This window comes from Capsicum annuum, chromosome 2, assembly GCF_002878395.1.
Source record: "Capsicum annuum cultivar UCD-10X-F1 chromosome 2, UCD10Xv1.1, whole genome shotgun sequence".
Classification (NCBI taxonomy): domain Eukaryota; kingdom Viridiplantae; phylum Streptophyta; class Magnoliopsida; order Solanales; family Solanaceae; genus Capsicum; species Capsicum annuum.
This window is the reverse complement of record NC_061112.1, coordinates 120,999,295-121,020,863: the sequence shown is the minus strand read 5'-3', so window position 1 is coordinate 121,020,863 and position 21,569 is coordinate 120,999,295. Positions and strand designations below refer to the sequence as shown.

The window sequence follows — 21,569 nt, the reverse complement described above, 5'->3', positions numbered from 1 at the left end:
ATATCTCAAGATAGATAGTCACATAATGTCACATATTAGAATGTACGTATGAGCTACTATACATTATTACAAATATTTTTTCATTTTATTTGAATAAAATAAAATTAAACTTGTGTTGGTTATTTAAATGTACTTTTCTTACAAATTTTAAATATTACTTAAGTATAAAATATAATTTAAATCAGATTACTTGTATGAAAATAAAAAAAATAGGATAAGTTGAAAACAAAATTATAATGAAATCAAAAAATAAATTATGAGTTTTTATTTATTTTATGTAGTAACTAAAATTTTTATAATTAAACATCAAGTATTAAATAAAGTCAAAAAGAGGTTTTATTTGAAAAGAAAGGAATAGTAATTGCTACTGATGTTCTATCAAAGGTTTTAAGTAAACAAACTTTAAAAAAAAAAAAAAATTGGAGGAAAGTTAAAAGAAGTGGTCCCACAATATACACTTGTCAATAACTAAAGCCCTCACATAAAAATAACTTGGCGCACCTCTCCCACCATAAATTTTTTCTAAAAATTACAATCTTGGAATTTGAGTTTTGTTTAAATTAAGCACTATTTCTCAAAAAAAGTGAAAGAAAATTTGGAAAAAAAATTCCAATGGCCAAACGGGCCTAAACGAATCGGATGCGCACATAACTAAGTGCGGAGAGGTTAAAAAAATCGCGTCTTTCAAACGCTGTGTGTTTCTTTTCTTCTCCTTTTCCATTATCATTTTCCGTTTTGCTGCAACTGAAATTCGTTAATTCCCAGAGAAAAGATGGTAATTTCACATGCCCGCTTTGTTTCTATGCTCAATTTTTTATGAATTTCACTTTGCCGTTTTGATTTTCAGCACTATTTCTCTGTTTAGGGTTGCTACAGACTTACTTTAATTTGTTTTTCTTACTGGATTTTTGTCAAATTCTGGTATTTCTACTTTAATGAGTTATGATTTTTGGGCATTCGTATGAAATTCGATGGCCTTTTTTTGGACAAAGGGAAAAGGGAGAGTGGCAGCTGGGTGTTTGTTATGAATCTGCTTGGAATTGCATTTTTTTGGTGTATCAGCGGTAGCTTTAGTGCACCGGGCTGCCCTTTTTTTTTTTTTTTTTAAGTTTTGGTTTTTGGCTTATGTTGTTCAGAAATGTGTGTGTGTCCGATCCTTCAAAAGTAGCTGGTACTAGCAGTAGTATTGTAGTCCTTGCTTGTGATAGATTACCACACTATTTTGTTGTTGTTCTTGTAGACTTTGCACTGTTTACCTTGTTAGTTGCTATATTTTTTGTCACTGTTTTCTTATCCTTTGTACCTGGAATTGCTACACATGAGCCGAGTGTCTTTCGGAAATAGCCTCTCTACCTCCACGAGGTAGTGGCAAGGTCTGTGTATACTCCTCTCCGGAGAACTCACTTGTGGGATTCCACTGGGTATGTCGTTGTTGTTGCATAAGGATTTTGTTTATTGAATTCTAAATTTGTTTACCAAATCTAGAGAAGTTTATTTTAGTTGGACTATTCTTTGAAGCATTGATTAATTTTGAAACTTGAAATTGTTTGATCTGGTATATGATAGATTTTATTTTTATTTTTTGTAATTATTGTAGGCTGACCCAGAGTTGGAAGCTATCAGGCAAAGGAGAATGCAGGAGCTCATGGCTCAACAAGGCGCGGTAAATAATTGTCTCTGTTTTTGGAATTCGGTTATACCTTGTCAAGCTTTGAACTTTACAATATCTTCACTAAATATAATTTTGGGCAAATAGGGAACCCAGCAAAACAATGACCAGCAGAAAGCCCAGGATGATGCTAAAAGGTTTATTTTTGTATAGCTTATTCGTACAAAATGTTGTGTTTGTTAGTAATATAGTAGTTCTTTCAACATTTGATATCCACTATAGAAGCTATTGATGTAGGGAGGCTGATGAGCGAAGGCAAATGATGCTTACTCAGCTTCTGACTCCTGAAGCAAGGGCCAGAGGTAGGTGCATTTTCTGAATTATTTTCCAAATATTTGATATCTTAATTTTTACGAATTAAGAACTCTCCATGTTTCTTTGTTAATTTTTGTGTTTATGTGTATTATTGATTCTTGATACATTGGATAGAGTATCTAGTTGGTAAATATTATATTTCATCTCTTTGAATCTTCGGAATCATCAACAATAGAAGATACAAACTTCAGAAGCGGCTTTTTTGACGTAAATTACACCCTAATTTAATGAATAGAACATTTTCTTATATTTGATGGCTAGAATAGAAGTAACATAGAATATCCATCTTCAAAAAAAGTAACATTGAATACGACTTTCAATTAACCTGCAGAATTTATTGCTTTAGACATTTCGACCATGTAACTATAATTATATGATGCAATCAAACACCATGTACTATCTCTTGGTTTCCATGTGAATAGGATCTGGCTTTTTCATATGCATCTCTATTGTGTGGCTCAAGGCTTTCCTCAATGCAAGGCTCATAAGGTTCTTTTTTGGGGTTTCTGCCTAGGCATCAAACATAAATGGTGCATTTTATTAGCTCTTTATGAAAGTGTTAAGCTTCTGGGACCTCTTTTTAGTTGCCGATCTTTAGAATTTACTCAATATCGTTAAGTAAAATTTTAGAGTATTTTCCAGTGATGCAACTTATCTAGGTTTTCTAGAAGGGTCAACTTAGCTCCCACAATTGGTATATCTTTTCGACTCATAACGTTTATGCACTAACTTGCATCAATTTACTCTACCACTTACATATGATTCTTTTATAAATCCTAGTATAAATGTGTTTTGAAGGCATCGGCTTCATGTATTAGGGCACATTCCATATCCTTTGCCTCATTCGCCTTTGAAACATTAGGGTCTGAATTTTGGATGCAGGGAGTGTATATAAGATTGAAAAAGTTTTATTGACCATTCACAGATTTCTTAAATACGCTTAACTTTGAACCTAGAGTGAAGAAAGAAGGATTACATTTTCGTACTAGGTAAATAAAGTGCAATAATACTTGCCAGCATAACTTTTAAAGACTACTACTACTTAAATTATAAGATATTTCAAAGGGTTTGTGTTGAGACAACTACTAAAATGAATGTTCTTGCTCATTATTGGAAATGTACCTGCCTAGAGTGTTGTATTACTTTAGCTTGAGGGTTATCCCATGTGTGCAACACTGTGTCTATGCACAACCATTTCTTTCTATCCCATAGCATGACAATGTGTCATGCCCCCAAACTTTGGGGGGACGTGATTGGCGCCCGATCTAGCTAAGCTGCTGAGTGGACCCTGATTTGGCTGAGTGAATACTATTTAATCATACTTTTAAGTTAAAGAGAATTTTGAGCCGGGGGTCTACCGAAAACAGCCTCTCTATCTCACTTCTGAGGTAGTGGTATGGACTGCGTACACTTACCCTCCCCATACCGCACTTGGTGGGAACATACTGGGTATGTTGTTGTTGTTTCGTTTTAAGTTAAAGAGACAATAGCAGTAATAATAAAGGAGAATGTCTATCATTTATTAAGCTGGTATGAGGATAACTGCCTCCCAAAACAACAAATCCAGTCGAAGCTGAATATCTGAAAAACTACTAGTAAGTCAAACGCATGAGCCTCTAAAAGAATACTAAAAGATTATGAAAACAAACAAACATAAAGTCTTCAGAGTATTCCGTGGAGTACTAAAATGACAGAAAATAAACTGACCAAGTAAGATCTCCCAATAAATGGGTAGTAGCGAGAGTTGTAGTTGGATACTAGGTTTAACAGTTGGCACTGGGTGCAGTGGTATCTGTGTGTCTGCATCCAAAAAGGAAGCAGGTCCTCTTGAGCTAAGTACGATGGCAGGATACTCAACAAGTCTTGCTGGCTACCCCTTAGACGATGGAGTAAGACTTGCTGAATAGAACATGAATTGCAGAAAAATACAATGATTTGTAAATTCATAACTAAATCTAAATTGATACTGTAATTGGCTCTGTTAAATTGAGAATCTGAGTGTGATGTTGCTAACCCTGGCCAGTGTGGGCACTCATGCTCTATGAGGCTGGCTACTTCTCCATAAGTGAATGTAATCACACCACTAAGTGTGAGTTGAACATGGACATAACAGGTAAATAACACAACAATTAATCAAAACACTATGTTCACATAGCAAGGTTATGTTCCACATAAACATATATTTTAAAACTGAGCCATGTATCACACAAGTTGTACCGAGTCATAAATATGGTGAACTAAGCACTCGCTTTCCCTCACAAGCACTTAGCTACAAAACACATTTTTAAGCATTTTATCATACACGTAGGGAGCATGAATTGTCAGAATCTCTACTAGTAAGTTTGTCTTAACTTACCTCAAAGCTTTAGCTCCACTTTGTCTGTCTAATTTTTCAAGTATTCAATAACTCACAATCTACAATAATAGGCTTAACCATGTAAACTCATAAGCTACTAAGTCCAGTTCATCAACTTGAAATAGCCCTTAGCCCCTAAAATCTCAATTATCTTGTTCAAAGGATAATCCTACTTAAGGTTCATTTCAAAAGCATCAACCAATTCATAATAACTCAATGAATTCATTTGAAGCATGTATTTCCAAACAAATCCATCATTTCCCCAAACTTCATCAACAACAAACCCAGTATATTCTCACCAGGTGGGGTCTAGGGAGTGTAAGTGTACGCAGTCCATACCACTACTTCAGAGGTGAGATAGAAAGGTTGTTTCTGATGGACCCCCGGCTCAAAACAAAAACAGTCTAACAATGGCTAAAAATTAGTTCTCCAATAAAACTCTCTCTAGATGCATTCAATAGTTTAAATTCATCACACCACCACCAATTTATTCGGTCTCAATGGTGGAATTAGTTTTAGGATCCAAATCTCAAAACTCCATTACGAATTTCTCAATTCATTATTAGTGGTCAATGAGGTGTGTTGAGAATCCGAAGTCTTAGGTTTAAATCTCAGGATAGACAAAAAACCCTAGATGATTCTTCGCATCTGTCCTAGCCTTGGTGGATAGAATTACCTGTTGCTGCTGATGGAATGTGGCAGGTATCCCACGGATTCGAGGTAAGCGAATAGCTGGCCCGGACACCACAGTTATCAAAAAATAATTCCTATTTGGACGCTAACTTTTTTTTGAAACTATAAATAATCATCTCAATATATACATAATTGATGATTAAAGAAAGAAGAAAGGAAGAGAAACTGAAGAAGATACTAACCCAAAAAAAGGAAAAGAAACTGAAGAAGAATGGAAAATATCCTTACTGTGCGTCAATGGCGAGAACAATAGCAGCGAAAAGAAAAATCTTGTTTGCCTGCAAGGCAGGGCAGGACGGGATTCACGGGGGTTGGGGTAAGCCTTCCCCAGGGAAAATCTACCAAGACTCATTCTAATACTTGAGTTCAAGATCCTACTTTGAAATAAGCCTATGTTTCAAAGCTTAGTAGCTAAAGTATACTTGTGTGTTTAAGGGGATGCACAGTACTTTGCATTTGCACTTTCCTAGTGTACGATATGCTTCGGGGAGTTAAACCCTTGTACCAATTCTTATTGCTCTTGTTTGTAATGCCTTAAGTGTGTTTGTTTAGCTACTTTTTGGTTTCCGTATCACATGTAGGCCTGACCTATTTGTCTGTGTCTTGTATGATCACATACATTCTGTCTCTAGAGATTATTAAACATCTCCACATGAGCACTTGTAGATTTTATCTTGTAAAAGATTAACTGCTCTTGTAAAACTGGATATGTTACGTCCTTATCTAATGATCTGGTGTGATAGCTCTTGGCCAATGAAATTGGTTGTTGGCCCTTATTTAGTTAAGTGTGGGCGCTCTGTATAAGTTGATCAATTGCTCTAGTTAGCAAGGATTATAACCAGAATAATTGGTGGTCTTTGCTGTTTTCATTTTTTAGTTTATTCGGTTTTGTCTTTGCTTTAACAACACAATGAAGCATATCTAGGTGTTGTCATTCTCTCATTTTTATAAGCATATATAGTGGGAGAGCTGAAAATTACTGGGCTTTCTGCAAGTCCATAACAAAATTTTGGCCTCTATTTTCTTCTAATAACTTATTGTATGACCTGTGGTCTGCATTTCATTTTTGTATGAGCCAGTTGCTCGAATTGCTCTTGTGAAGCCTGACAAGGCCAGAGGAGTGGAAGATGTTATAATCCGAGCTGCTCAATATGGTCAGATCACGGAAAAGGTAAGTTTTGTTTCTTCTTCTTCCCTTCAATCTTTCCCTCTATGTGATTAGTTATGGTGGCCTCACTGCCATTGTTGGGATATTGTTTGCATTTGCAGGTTTCTGAGCAGAAACTTATAGAATTACTTGAACAAATCAACACCCAAACTACTAAGCAGACAAAAGTAACAGTAAGATTCTTCTCAACTTTTTGATCACTTTTGATTTATAGACCGTAGCCTGAATCTTCTTTCATGTTTGTTCTAACCACCTCTCAGATCCAGAGGCGTCGCAATGTTCTTGAGGATGACGATTGAATGATTCGACATATGCCAGGCGTTATAATATAGTGCGTTATTTGTAATTTGTATGAGACTTGATTGCGATGTGTACTGTATACTCACCAACTTTGTCAAACTCTTGAATGGGTAGGGGTGACCATCGACTGGTTTGATACACACTGGAAAGAATTTGATTTCGATTTCGAAAATATTTTACCAATATCATATCGAATTTAGAATAGACAATTGAGTTTTGTAATTGTGATTGTTGAAGCTGATCTTTTGGACCTAAAAACAGAGAGCAGGAAAATTGTGGGTGCTTATTACTATGCTAGACAAGGGTGATTCAAGTTCAAAAGCAATAGAAATAGTACTCTATTGTTTTGCACCTCTAGAGAATTGAATGCCTTAAGTAGACCCAACTATTTTTGAACTTCAAAACAAGAGTAATGTGCTTATGTTTGGTACCATACATATGTTGGTGTCTTTTCTTGGAGGCTTAAGTCATCGCTAGACACCTAAATTTATCTTGAAAATTCACTTAGACCCCTCAACTAAGGCCTGTATCTACCAGACACGTTAAGTGCTAAAATTGATACCTATTAGGCATAAAATTCTGATTTGGCAAGGAGAGTATTACACTCTCCTTGGGCACGTGAATAGTAGACTAAATAATATTTTACTTTTTTTTTAATTAAAAAACTTATATTTAAATCATTTTATTAATATTATTTTTAATTATTATAATTTCTTTATTTAAAAAAGAAAAGAAAAGCACCCCCCTCATCAGTCTTCTTCACACACACACACACACCCTTTCATCTTCTTCGCAACTCCCCGCCCCCCATTCATCGTCTTCTTCACATCTCCGTCGTCGTCGTCTTCAAGTTATGTTCCTTTGCAAACCATGACCTTACTCATCGTCTTCTTTAGCTATTTTCGAATGCATTTTTCGGTGAGACTCGTCGAAAAATCAACTTCAAAATTTCAAGATTGTTCGAAATTACATGTTTATGAACTCAAATAACTCAAATCCAATATAATAGGGAACCATTTTCTTGGAGAAATTAGTATCCTTGATGGAGAAAGTATCATGAGAAAATCGGAACCCAATTTGTAATTTTTTTTTTTCAAAAAGTTCAGCTTCTTTGCAGAACAATAGAGAAGAGAATGGAAGAGGAGGGGGGCCCGGGGGGAGGCGGGTGAACCAGTGTTAAATTTTTTTTTTTTTTTTTTTTTTTTTTTTTAAAAGTTCATATTCTGTAGAAAATGGAGAAGAGAATGGAAGAAGGGGGAACCGGTTTATTTTTTTTTAATTATAATATATTTAAAATAATTTTTGGACCCACTCAACATGTGTCATTGTTTAATTGAATTTTTAACATATAATTTTTTAAAAAATTCATTTGCCATGTATATTTTTTTTATTATATTTTTTTTATTGGTCAATTTTGCCACGTAAGGCGAGTGTGTTACACACACTCTATACTTTTTGTTGATTGTGCAAAAAAGACCTGATTGGATCAAAATTTGGGTGAGTTAGGGGCCTGATAGGTCTATGCCTTAGTTGAGGGATTTAAGTGAATTTTCGAAATAAATTTAGGCGTTTGAGGATGACTTAGGTCTTTCTGGTATCATGTGGATATTATATGAATCATAACTGGGATGTACATAACTGGCCAAGGGTAATATAATGTCATTTTTGTTGGCTTATGAGGCAATGAGATGTTGAAATGTTGTTTTGGTTCACTATTTGGACTTGTGAATAGACTGGGTTGGGATGTCCTTTCTTGTCAGCTTCACTATTGGTTGATTGATTTTCATTTTATATATATGTATGGGATGGGCGATAGAGTTCCTACACCACTATTTAATCACCTCACCTATCTTTTTCTCTCATAGATTTCCAGGAGATAAAAGAAAATTCCAGATATTTGCAATCTTTTTTCTTGGAATTAGATCTCAATTTTAATTGAACTGTGTCACGCGCACTTTCGAAAGGCAATTATCATATTATCATAACTCCATACATATTATCATCATTTGTCACTGTTCACATATTTGAATGGACGAAATCATTCACAAAAATTATTGAACGATTTGATGCAATAGATAGGGATGCTTCTTCTTTTTTTCAATTGAAAGTCTTGATTTCGATTGAAAAAATTCTTGACAGATAGCACTTCCCTCAAATGGATCCTACACGACGAATTCAAATTATTCAAACTTTCATATAAATATTCAATAATGAATTATTAAAAAAAAAAAAACATTCAAAAACAAAGTGAACTATTAGAACACGTTTTGGAGGGACCCTAATTATTGCTCCTCTGTCCTAATTCAGGGTTCATAGTGTGAGAATAACAAATATATAAAGTATAATAAATCAACATAACTATTGGTTTAAACAATTTAAATTAAGGCTGAAATTTATAGTCAATAAAAGCATTTGGCTCTTGATAATACCTTCACATAAATACAATGAATTGAGTATAAAATATTCACACATCACCAAATATGGTACATACATCAATCATCAAATTTACAATTTATAATCAGTTGCATTATTTAGCAGAAAATACATTTGACTAATGTGTTTTAGACAGTTGACATTTCTTAAAATGAGCCAATCGCAAAATGTGTTAGTACTTTAATAGGCCAAATACATTATTATTTTATTGAAATAATTAGTCTATTTTTGCACCCTTTAAGTCACTTTTTCTGTTGACAGCTAAACTATGTCAGTATTATCCCATTTGATTTAATGATTTAGATAATGAAAACCCTAAATAAATACAGTACTAATTAAGACTTGATCCCATGTGGATCAATCATTATCGCCTCACTCAACTCATATTTTAATTTGTTGGGACTAATAATAGAGTCTAAAATTAATCATGTAAATATCGTTACTCTAATTCGTTAGATTTAGATGAGTTAATGGCTCGTTGTTTAATAACTCAACCCATTTTAACCTACTAAAATTTAGCTTAATTAAACATTGACCTGATTTGAACTAAATATGTATCCTAAAATTAACCAAAAAAACATATTTTAAATTTTTTTAATTAATTTTATTTTACACATCCAAATTTAATACAAGCCGCTCAGTGTAATACATACCCTCACCCTCCCTCCAATCCATTTTAAGTGACTGTGATTTAGAAAATCAAGATATGTAATGGCACTACTCTCAAAAAGAATATCACATTTTTTTATTTGGTAAATATTTAATGGCACCATTCTCATTTTATTGGTACTAAGTCTCTCTTAATAAGAAAAGACAATAAAAAGTAAATAACAAAACATCTTTAAGAGAGGTAATTTTGTGAACTGTATAAAATTATTACTTATTTCTTAAATTTTATGTTCGATCAAAAGATGACACATAAAATGAAACGGACGAAGTAGATGGGAGCAAGTAATAGGGCGTGACTATTACGTGTGTTTCTAAAGTGTGACGAAGGAAGGATGATTGTAATGGGATAAAAGGCAAAAGTGTGGCCGCAAAAACATATGACTCAATCAAAATAATTATGGACAAAATTAAAGCAGTACATAAGGCCGTGTTTGGGTGCCAAAAATAAATAATTTATGGGGAAAAGTGCACCAAACATCTTTTTCCTCAAATATACGGCTGCGAGGTACCACCAATGTCGCGTTTGGTTGGTAAAAATAAAATTATGTAATGTAGAATATGATATTTTTTCATCTTTTTGGGAGATTAAAGTAAATTACCTTGCAAACCTTAAATTAACTATGAGTTGATTTAGTTGTTATTTTATGAGATATATAAGAATCAACTAGATATGTGGGTGAATCATGAAGTGATACGTGTTAAGAAGAATTGATCAATTTCAAAGTTAGCTAATTTCAAAAATATTACGATCGGACAAGATAAGATCGAGATAAGTTAAGAAGTCTGATCGTTTCTTAGCAAGTTGTTTGACTTTCGACTCACTGATCACTAGCAATACAATGTTGGATTCTATGCTTAAGCTTTGTTACTCATCGTCTTGCTTATTAGTATTAAAATAATAATATTAAACTTTTGATGACACTGCCAACAATCAGCACCGTAACTTAGGCTTACTTGACTAATCATTATTCTTTCATGTTAATTTCCATGCTTGTAATTTTTTTAATTACCTTGTTCATATATATTGACGATAAAATAAGTTGCAAATTTTGTATACAAAATAACATTTTTAGTTATCTCAATGCACGTATCCTTAAAATCATGTATATAAATTCAACTAAGAGTAAGCAGTTACCATATGAAGATCCATATAAATAATGACTGCTAGTTTTATGTAGTCAGGTAGGAAATTGCTCATCATCCCAAGAAATAACTCGAAGGTGACTACGACCAGTGGCGGATATACATGTACTCCAGGGGTTCATTCGAACCCTCTTCGTCGGAAAATTATACTTTCTTCGTCCCAAATTATGTGTCATCATTTCCTTTTTAGTCCCCAAAATAAGTGTTGTCTTTCCTTGTTAGGCAACTTTTTAAAGACATAATTACCCTTTTGCCCTTATTAGTCCCACTTAATTTAAAAAAAGATATTGACACATTTTTTGATAAAGGATAATTTGGTAAACTTTACCAAGTCTTCCATTTTTTCTTAACCTCCGTGCTCGGTCAAATGGCGAAACATAAAATGGGACGGAGGGAGTACTATTTTTACATAGTAAATTTTTATTTTTTTTTATGTATAAATAATAGAGGTTGAACCCCCTTCGACTAGTCCGTATATGTACTACTGAACCCCCTCACTGAAAATCCTGGATCCGCCCCTGACTACAACTATTTTTATTTCTTCTAAAATAATAGAAAAATGAACTAAATAGTACTATTTATTCTACCCTACAATCTTGAAATATCAATCAGATAATTTATAACATAACTTCACAGCTAGTGTCCCAAAGATTAAGCATTAAATTTAAAAGTAGTTATATAGTATCATTTTGTCATTTTCATCAATTTATGAGGAAAGGTAGGTTGGTTTCAAGAAAATGAAATAAAACACCCCTTGAAGTTGACAGGACAAGCGGGTGTGCGTAGCATTATAATATGGTCGTGCAAGGGCCAATTTATTGAGTTAATTAGGATGCACCTGAATTCGTGATCTTTTTCTAAAATTAATTTTTGTATATGTTAAAATAATTTTCTTTTTTGATTTGGTGATCAATAACATGGATTAGAAATATGAGGTGTCTATTAGGTTCAAATTTCAGTAGAGATAAAAAAAAAAAAACGAAAAAGATTCAAAAATACCCTTCAATTATTTGAAATAACTCAAAAATATTCCTCTTTAAATTTTTGACTCAAAAATACCCCTCCCTCTAACGGAATTCGGAAAAGGATCAAAAATACCCCTGAACTATCTGAAATGGATCAAAAGTACTCCTCGCTAGTTTTTTGGCTTAAAAATACCCCTCTGTTAAATATTTGGCTAAAAAATACTCCTCCCCTTAACGAAATTCCACCAAGCATGCCACCTAGATAAAAAAAAATCACGTGGCTATGCCACATTATCATCCACATGTGAAATGTTATATTTTTTTTATTATATGACATTTCTTTCTTCTTTATTTTTATTTTTTTGCAAAACAATTTTATCAATTTGAAAAAAAAATATGATCAGTAAAATTAAAAATTTCTAAAAATATTTAAATAAAATAAATCAGTGTTTTTACTGAATTTAGTTTAACGTTTTTGGAATTTCTCGACATTGGGAAGGTACTAAATAAATTTTGTAAAAGGAGTACAAATTATTCAATTTTTTTCATTATATGATAAACTTTTCACTTAGATTATTAAAGAAAATTATATCCATGTTTCTCTAATGATTAAAATATATTAAATGTCATTTACTTTTCTGAAAGCGAAATTTTCAAAAAATCTAAAAATACTTGATGATTAAACATAAAATTAGAAAAACTATCAACATTCATTGAGTTCAGAAAAAATTAATCAACATCACTGAATATAATTTTTTTTTATTTAACTCTTTCATCAAGAAGAAAGGAATGTCATATAATAAAAAAGTACTAACATTTTATATGTGGATGGTAATGTGGCATAGACATATGATTTTTTTTTTTAACGAGTATAAATTGAGAAGCTTTTTAATCTATAATACAATTCTAACTAGTGTATCGATTAATTAATGCAACTTTTTTATAATGTGCTAATTGAAATACGTTGTTTGTTATACCGTAGCCAAACAAGACCTTTCCTGTTTCTCTTCTTTCTCCTGTTCCATTCCATAAAGTCCAACGCTTCCAGAAACTTGCATCACACCTGAAAATCTGTACTGTCTCCGACCGGACAATCAGCCGTTTTCCGGCCAAATTAGCCGTTTTCCGGCGAAACCCACATGGAGAAAGAGCCCCTTCTCCCTTCCTATCTGAGCCCTAGAGCCTCACCCCACCCCTACCCCCCTACCCCAATCTCCCTTTGCCCTTTACCGGAACATGATGAAATTACGATTCCACCCTCTGCCCCTCTCCCCCTTACCCCTTCTGAACTCAAGGAACGGATTATCTTTGGTCCTGCTGAAGCTGCAGCTACTGCCACTGCTATTGATGCTTCCTCATCGTCAGCGAATCTTGATATACCAGTTGATGCTCAGAATTCTTGGTTGCTTGACCCAAATTACCCTTCTTGGACTAAGAGTAATCTTCATAGGTCTAAAACAGCACCAGCTATGGCTGTTATTAATGATTTTGATCATGCAACTGATTCTAAGCCACCGCAGTTTGGGAAAAACTCAATTGTTGGACAAGGGGTTGTGCTTTTGATGCTTTACTTGACGCTTGGTGTGGGGATTTATTCCTTTTTTAAGGATCATTTTAAGGCTACTGAGACGCACCCTGTTGTTGATGCTTTGTATTTTTGTATTGTTACTATGTGTACTATTGGTTATGGTGATATTACTCCTGATAGTACTGTTACTAAACTCTTCTCTATCTTGTTTGTGCTTGTGGGTTTTGGTTTTATTGATATTTTGCTTAGTGGGATGGTTAGTTATGTCCTTGATTTGCAAGAGAATTACTTGTTGAGGGGTATTAAAAGTGGGACTTCACATGATGCTAGGAGTTATATTATTGATGTGAAGAAGGGGAGGATGAGGATAAGGATGAAGGTGGCATTGGCATTGGGGGTTGTGGTTCTTTGTATTGGGATCGGGGTTGCTGTTATGCATTTTGTTGAGAAGCTTGGGTGGGTAGATGCATTTTATTTGTCTGTTATGTCGGTTACTACTGTCGGGTATGGTGATAGGGCATTCCAATCGATGACTGGTCGTATTTTTGCATCCATTTGGTTGCTTGTGTCTACACTTGCGGTTGCTCGAGCCTTTCTTTACTTAGCTGAGGCCAGAGTAGATAAACGTCATCGGAGAATGGCAAAATGGGTGCTTGATCAGGATATGACTGTTGCGCAATTTCTCGCTGCTGATCTCGATAATAATGGATTCGTGAGGTAAAAGTTTTCTATTCCTTTTGAAGTTATTGCTATTTATCTTAAAATACTTTCATTAATTTTTACTCTATTTGCTGATACTTGCCATAGTCAAACTCTAAGGAATTTGTGGATGGGATATATGCTTGGGCTTTGCATTTGGATTTTGTGTCGTTTAAGTTTGTCCTTAGACTTTAGTTGTTTGCTTCTGTTAAGACCGCTTTGTAGCAAACATATTTGTCAACTCGAACCTATAGTTATTAACCTGTGGATGAGTCCGTTCATTCAATCGATTTTGGCAGAAAACCACAGATACCTGACAGGTTGTGGATCTCTTGGAATTATCATATATGAATTGTTTTCCTTTTCCCTTAATTTGTAATGGGTAGAGTAAATGAAGTAGCCATGAGTGGATGCAAGAAGATCCTTATTTTTTAGACTTGAATGCATTTCAGGTTTTATCGCTGATATTTATTGTCTACCATCGCACTTAGGGTACAGGATCCAGGGGGTAGTACAATAGATGAACTCTCTCTCACATTCAAGAAATGATAGGGAAATTCGCTGTTCAAACCAGCTGAAACAGGAAACTAATCAATGTTGAGAGAGGGTGGTCGTTCATTAGAATCAAGCAGTATAGTATGTATTAACTTCTTTCCAAGTAAAAGAGAATACTTCAACATCAAAATAGATGGAACAAATGAAATAGAGGATGATCATGTTCAACTTTTTTCTCTAAGGATTTATTTGTTAGCGAAGAAGCACAGGCCACAGAGCTGGTATTTTTAAGTGCAGATTTCTTTCCTCAAGTGATTTGATCTGTTTTTGTTCTCGATGTGATTTTTTTTGAAGTTTCTTAATAAGCATAACTAATAAAATTTATAATCAAAGAGGCACTAGAGCTTGATCGGATCTGTTCAAGCTTATCCCATCGATAGTGCTCGATCCACTTTGTAGCAAGATATTATTGAAGTGAATCTTAGTAAAAACGTGTATAAGACCATATTAGATCTATACACATTACACATGGTTACCTGAACCGTGAAATCATCATGTGTTTTAATCATTTCGTGAAATTGCCAGTACATGGCAGCCAAGATCCAGTCTGACTTAATTTATCCACATTAGTCCATTTGGAAATAGTCTTCCTTGAAAATGCAAAATTACCAAGGCAAAATGTTTAACCTAATTCAGAGAGAAGGTATAGCACATAGCACATAGAGATGATGAAGTCCACTTTGTTGCACCTCCAATTTCTGTTTATTTGGTTCATTTGCGCTTTGGTTTAAGATCAACTACATTTCCTTTTTGGTTTTCTAAAACTCTAGTATTTCTTTCCTTCCATATGAACCATAGCTGGATAGTCCTTCGTAGCAGAGTTTCCATATGATGGAGTCAGGGGATGAAGATAGAGGAGGAACTGTTAAGAAATCTCAACAACCAAATTCTTCAATTTCCCAATCATTGAGGTTTCTTCTGAAAGGGATAAACTCATAAACCATCCGTTTTGACCCAAAAACATCAATCGAAGTGTGTCGAACAGTAATGCCTCCTCTCATTTTCTGTAACACCGCGTTTCTTAGTTTTTTATCCAGTCAAAAGTAATGCACACATTCATCATTCATCAATAGCTCGATTGTATATTTTAATTTTCTCAGGATGAAACAGCAATCATTCCATAGTACATTGATCTACAATCTGGTTAAAAGAGGCACCAGGTTAGGAAGTTAAGAGGATAACACATAACAGCCAGCGAAAAGAAAATTTGTCCAATAATCTTACAATCATTTTGAGTATAACACTTGTTAGAAAGTTATTTTGAGTTAGAATTATGCACACACCTATAGAATGCTTGCTAGCCTGTCTCTTGTTAGATCACTGTCTGTTTCCACAAGAAACATGTATGCTTTTATTTTGTCACTAAAGGCACGGGCGTGATATCTATATTATAACATGATAAATATTTGTAATGTGATTTGATGAATTAAGTTTTTGGACATATTCAGAGAAAAATGGCCACCAGCAATTTCAAATATTGGCATCAGAATTTAAAAACAAAAATCGTTGGTATGTGAATTTTAGCTCTTAAAATTCAATAAAAGGCCTTAACATGACAACGAAAGCAAGCAAGATTTAATAGAGATATACCTCACAGCATGTGATATATTATCATTAATTCAACACTATGTATCTGAATATAGCACCTTTCAAATTAGTCGTACCTCGTAGTTTGCATCTTCAATCCTTGAAATTCCTTCCTTTTTTGGCTTAATGCATCCAACTAGTCCCTCAACTTGCACATAAATCCCCTTTACACACCTTATCTTTGCGAGAAACCTTATACACCCTATATATATCCATAGCTAATGTCACATGATTTCACCACATGGCTGGTGCGTTTCCCCCCAAAAGTTGGTACGCATGAAGAGCAAAAAATTAATAAAATATGAGAAACATTTGATGGTCCAGATTACATCAAATGATTTAAGGGATTAACCCCCTTTTTTCATTTCCTTTTTCCTTTTTAGTCTTCAACACCCCTGCACTGTTTCCGTACTGTCTTCGTCATCAGAGCCTAACTGCAAGCTACAAATAATTTTCAGAAAAGATTGTGTTCTTCATCAGAAGCCTTTTGCTACTCCAACTCCAACTCCAAGCACTCTGTGCTACAGAATTCAAAAAATATAGAGAAGATGGTTGGGTTTTGTTTGCTTGCTTTTGTTTTAAAACATCTCTACTGAATGTCTGAGCTAGTGTTGATGGGTGTTCTTGGTGAAGAAAGAGTGTGTTTGGAGAGAAAGTGAGCTAAAAAGTAATCACGATACCCTCGTCCATCAACATCGGTCCTCCCTGATCACAAGCAATCATGATATCCTCCTCACACATTAAATTTTTCTAAAGTTAGGCAGCCTTTCCTTTGTGGAAAGTTAGGCTAACTTTCCTCTGTGCAAAGTTAGGCTAAATATTCCCTGGGGGAGTAATACCAAGACTTGTCTGCTGTGACTGAAAGTTCTTTCAACTATAATGAAAATGATTTTTACTATGCTCTGCAGTTACATTTCCATGGTATAATGCTGCACCGAATATGGACCCCAATTGTACTGTAGCTTTCGTTGCTTTTAAGAATATGTTACACAGTGTTTTACTATTTCTACAACAACATACCCAGTATATCCCCACTAAGTGGGGTCTGGGGAGGGTAAGTGTACACAACCCATACCACTACCTCAGGAGCTGTTTCCGATAAATCCCCGGCTCAAGATAAAACAGTCTAGACAAGGAATAGTAAAAGGACAAGATACAATTGAAATCACCACCACCACTACCACCAACATACCCAGTATACAATTGAAATCACCATACCCAATAGTACCATGGACAAGATTCACCAAGTAATACAACAAACGATACCACATCTTGAAATAATACTAACCTTCTACCCTAATCCGCCTCCTCCACAACTTCCTATCTAGGGTCATGTCCTCGGTAAGCTGAAGTTGTTCCATGTCATGTCTAATCACCTTCCTGCAATATCTCTTTCGGTCTACCTCTACCTCGCTTGAATCCATCCCTAGCCAACCGCTGCTCACACCTCCGTACTTGGGCATCCGTGCCCCTCCTCATCACATGTCCGAACCATCTCAACCTCGCTTCCCTCATCTTGGCGTCCTCGGAAGACACTCCCACCTTATATCGGATAACCACATTTCTAATCCTATCTTTCCTAGTACAACCACACATCCACCGAAGCATTCTCATCTTCGCCACCTTCATCTTTTGGATGTGGGCCTTCTTGACAAGCCAACACTCTACCCCATATAACAAAACCGGTCTAACCATCACTCCGTAGAACTTGCCCTTAAGTTTAGGATATACCTTTTTCTCACAAAATTCCGGGGCGAGCCTCCATTTCATCCACCCTACCCCAATCCCGCGAGTGACATCTTCGTCAATCTCTCTATTCCCCTGAAGCATGAATCATAGACCTCAGATGCTTGAAACTCTCTCTTTTGGATGGAATGAGCATCAAGCTTAACAACCACATCGGACTCATGAGATACCTCGCTGAACTTACACTTAATATCTTGGACCTACTCAACCTATACCCTTTGGACTTAAGGGTTTGCCTCCAAACCTCCAATTTAGCGTTAAATCCATGACATGTCTCATCAATCAAGACTACATCATCCGCAAAAAGCAAATAGTAAGGCACCTCACCTTACACAGTATTTTCTCAAAAGGAAAAAAGACACTCGAAAAAAAGAATACGTTTCATACTAAAGGGGCTTACTAGTGCAGCATACCGGTTAGTAAGAGTATTTCTAACTCAATAATCTACTATCTTTAACTCGAGAGAAAACAAGTGTTATCTAAGAATAACATTTGTTTAATTCTGAAATTGCTTGTTGAGGTTATCTTAAAATTCTGGGAGCATTGTTCAGTAAAATTTACGCAACATTGTTAGGCTAACAACTTAAATGTGTTTCTTGTCTTAGGTCTGAGTCTTTTTGAATACTTGCAAACTCTCATATCTGGGATAAGGTTGACATGCTAATCCTTATCTATCTTCATGGGTTTATTCTGAACTCACTAGCTTTTGAACAAAGCAATTATTCACACAACACCCGTAGCAATGGTTTCAGGCTTTCAGCAGTAGTGTTATAAGTTAGTTTTGGTTTGTAATGAATGTGATCTAGTTAATTAGCTGGATGAGTGTGGGTTTGTTTTGCTTCTCCCAGGTTAAGAATATTTAGGACTTGGGGATCCATCTTACTCGTTCCAGGACTTGCCAGATTGATTTCTGACCTGTGTCCAAGTAAAAAAGTTCCAGTAACCTAACCACTTGATGTATACTATCTCGAGTCAAGTAATACTTGAATAGATGGTCAATGAATCATTTTACCTACTAATTTGAGCAAATTTGCAACTACATTCTAAAGGTCTGTAATATTCTTCATGCACATTACTCATCAATTTTGGCAGAATCCTAGTAACTTTATTTAGTTTAAAGTTATTAACATCCATGGAAAAGGGTAACCTTTATACTCCCTGCGTGTCATATTACTTGGCCCCCATACTAAACATTGTTGTTTCAATTTAATTCCAATTTATGAAATCAAGAGACTTTTATTATATTTTTCCCTTTCTGCCCTAAGTATTAAATGACTAAATGAAGTGGTAGTAGTCAAATTTAGAGTTCTAAAGCATCATTAATAAGGTTAGTTTAGTAAAATACACGTCTAATTAAATTTTTTAAAAGGGTGTGCCAGGTCAACAGGGGCCAAGTAATAGGAAATGGAGGGAGTATGTTACGTGGACAGTCTGCCGACTGCCTAGAAAGGAACAACAGATGTTTTGAAGGGAAAAATACCATATTTCATATGTAAAATCCAGGTGTATAGCAAAGTTAGATTGGTGTTGTTAGGGGAAAGTTTATAAATAGCATGACGCATACTTTGGACTTGTTAAACCCTTTAAAATTTTAGGGGAGGATACGTCCTTGCTATTACTGTACATTTTGTACCTACTTGGTACTGTTTATGAATAAAATTGTTAGCATAAAAATTATTTAGTTGCATATCCTGTCCTTGGAGTGGCCTTACACGCCTAAAGTTAAATACAAAGTTTTCGTGACATACAAACCCAGACTATTCTTTAGTGATTGAAGTGGTAAGAAATCGTTGATTTTGCTTTTTTCATCTCTTGAATTTAACTGGAACATTCGACCTTTCAGTTTTAACTTGGATTGAAAAATTGTCTGAATCCTATTTCTCAGTGACTGCCATGGACATTTGTGTGGGTTTAATTTGTCCATGATTTTTACGCCCTTCTGTGAAGCGGTGCACGGGAGCTAAGGTAGCTTATTTGTCTAACCCAATCATGAGAGCAACGAGAGTGTGTACCTCTATATAATTGCAAGGATTACACTAAGGGTGTCGACTTGTGGTTAATGAAGTGGGTGCAAACCTTGGAGACAAAGGTTCAAATCCCAGCAAAGATAAAAGACACTAGGTGATTACCTTAGTAGGTAGGGTTACTGGTACTTGTACTGGCGGGAAGTAATGAAGTACCTGTGGAATAGTCAAGGTGCACGCGAATTAACCACTTTTTGATCACTCAAGGTTCCAATTTGCCATCTGGTTTTTCGAATATGCAACCTTGTAAGTAATGTAACCTTTCTGATCATAACCCTGAAATGTTGCACAAAAACTTGAGTGTATGACCTACGATGCAAGCATTTCTAATTTGGATTTTGATAGATAGTCGCCTGTGGGTATTTTGGATAGCAAATTTAAATATGTAACAGTATCTGGTTTAACTGGCTTGCTTTGAAGCTGAATGAGTCGAGGGGATTTTAGACTGAACCTTATCTATTATCTATCGGCGTTCTTATTCTTCTTCACTTATGGGTCACGGCTTATATGCCATAGAGGTTCCTTTGTGCTTCATCTTTCTGTCTCTATCCAAGACATGCCATAGAGGTTCCGTTGTGCCTCATCTTTCAGTCTCTATCCAAGACACAACGTTATCTTGCTTCTGCAGTTTGTCGTTTAATCTGCTTATTCGTTTTTTGATCAACTATCATATTTGTTTCTAGCTTAATGTTTTTGCTAGTACAACTTAATTATTGAATTGCGCCTACTGGAAGTTTGCATACATGTGCCTACTGGAACTGTGCCTGCATTTGCATTAGGACATGTGATGTTGATTTTGCCCCTTAATATGTGGTTGCAGTAAATCAGAGTATGTGATATACAAACTGAAAGAAATGGGGAAGATCACAGAGAAAGATGTACTGCAGATTTGCAAACAGTTTGAACGGCTGGACAGTGGCAACTGTGGCAGGATTACTCTCGGCGATCTAATGGAACACCACCATTAAACGTCGTATTTGGTGCCTTGTTAGACATTAGGTGTTAGGAGAAAGCGTCGAATTTGGTGCGTTGTCGGATTGGCTACTGGACAGGGCAAAGAAAAATGTCTTGGCTAGATGTGGCCTGCTGAAGAAATTGTATAGTTAGAGTTCCCTAATTTTCATGGGAAGGTTGCTCCATCCTTTGCAGAGAGAGAGAAGTCTAAGTCCTAAAAATGCCAGAGTTTTGGATCAAGAATGGAAAATTTTGGAAATGCCTCATTGGTGGAAACCTTACAAAATTTTGAAGCAAAAAAAAACAAAAATATATATATATATATATATATATTTGTAAATAACTACTTATATGATAAGTAATCTTAGAGAGAAATGATATTCTCAGTATGATACACTAATTATTTTTGTAAAAATGGATTTTGGAAAATCATTTATATAATGTGTCATTTTTTTAATGGATATTGAGGTTTCACATAAGATGATATCAACTGTTAAAAGAGCGTTTTTAGACCTTTTTCCCTCTATTTGGGATGAATTGAATTGATTCACCTAAAATTAATTATGTCAGACATGTTGTTGTTCGACCAAAAATATTTATAACCGCTAGCTAATTGTACATATTACATAGTTATACATTGGTTGTACGTATATTACATGGTTGTCTTTTTTTTTTCCTTTTTATGAACTGACAGCTATTTAAGTCCATTACAAGAAAAAAGAAAAGGATGAAATCCCCTCATTTCAATTTGGGAACGTAAGTAAT

At 35.0% G+C, this 21,569-nt stretch overlaps 2 protein-coding genes across 2 annotated transcripts; both read left to right on the top strand.

Annotated features, from left to right (window-relative positions):
* The first annotated feature begins 516 nt into the window (after nt 1-516).
* LOC107859137 (DNA-binding protein DDB_G0278111) lies at nt 517-6,705 on the top strand. The gene is made up of 7 exons (XM_016704045.2): nt 517-775; nt 1,598-1,663; nt 1,757-1,806; nt 1,907-1,971; nt 6,113-6,204; nt 6,303-6,374; nt 6,462-6,705. Exons 1-7 carry the CDS (start codon nt 773-775, stop codon nt 6,498-6,500), a joined length of 387 nt encoding a protein of 128 aa, XP_016559531.1. The 5' UTR covers nt 517-772; the 3' UTR covers nt 6,501-6,705.
* Nucleotides 6,706-12,658: 5,953 nt separating this feature from the next.
* LOC107859138 (two-pore potassium channel 3) lies at nt 12,659-21,265 on the top strand. The gene is made up of 2 exons (XM_016704046.2): nt 12,659-13,956; nt 20,671-21,265. Exons 1-2 carry the CDS (start codon nt 12,851-12,853, stop codon nt 20,816-20,818), a joined length of 1,254 nt encoding a protein of 417 aa, XP_016559532.1. The 5' UTR covers nt 12,659-12,850; the 3' UTR covers nt 20,819-21,265.
* Nucleotides 21,266-21,569: the final 304 nt, after the last annotated feature.

Coding starts and splice junctions, on each gene's coding strand:
- LOC107859137 (XM_016704045.2), top strand. Junction 1,664..1,756: donor TCATGGCTCAACAAGGCGCG/GTAAATAATTGT, acceptor TTGGGCAAATAG/GGAACCCAGCAAAACAATGA. Junction 6,205..6,302: donor ATGGTCAGATCACGGAAAAG/GTAAGTTTTGTT, acceptor TTGCATTTGCAG/GTTTCTGAGCAGAAACTTAT.
- LOC107859138 (XM_016704046.2), top strand. CDS start 12,851: ATGGAGAAAGAGCCCCTTCTCCCTTCCTATCTGAGCCCTAGAGCCTCA. Junction 13,957..20,670: donor GATAATAATGGATTCGTGAG/GTAAAAGTTTTC, acceptor ATGTGGTTGCAG/TAAATCAGAGTATGTGATAT.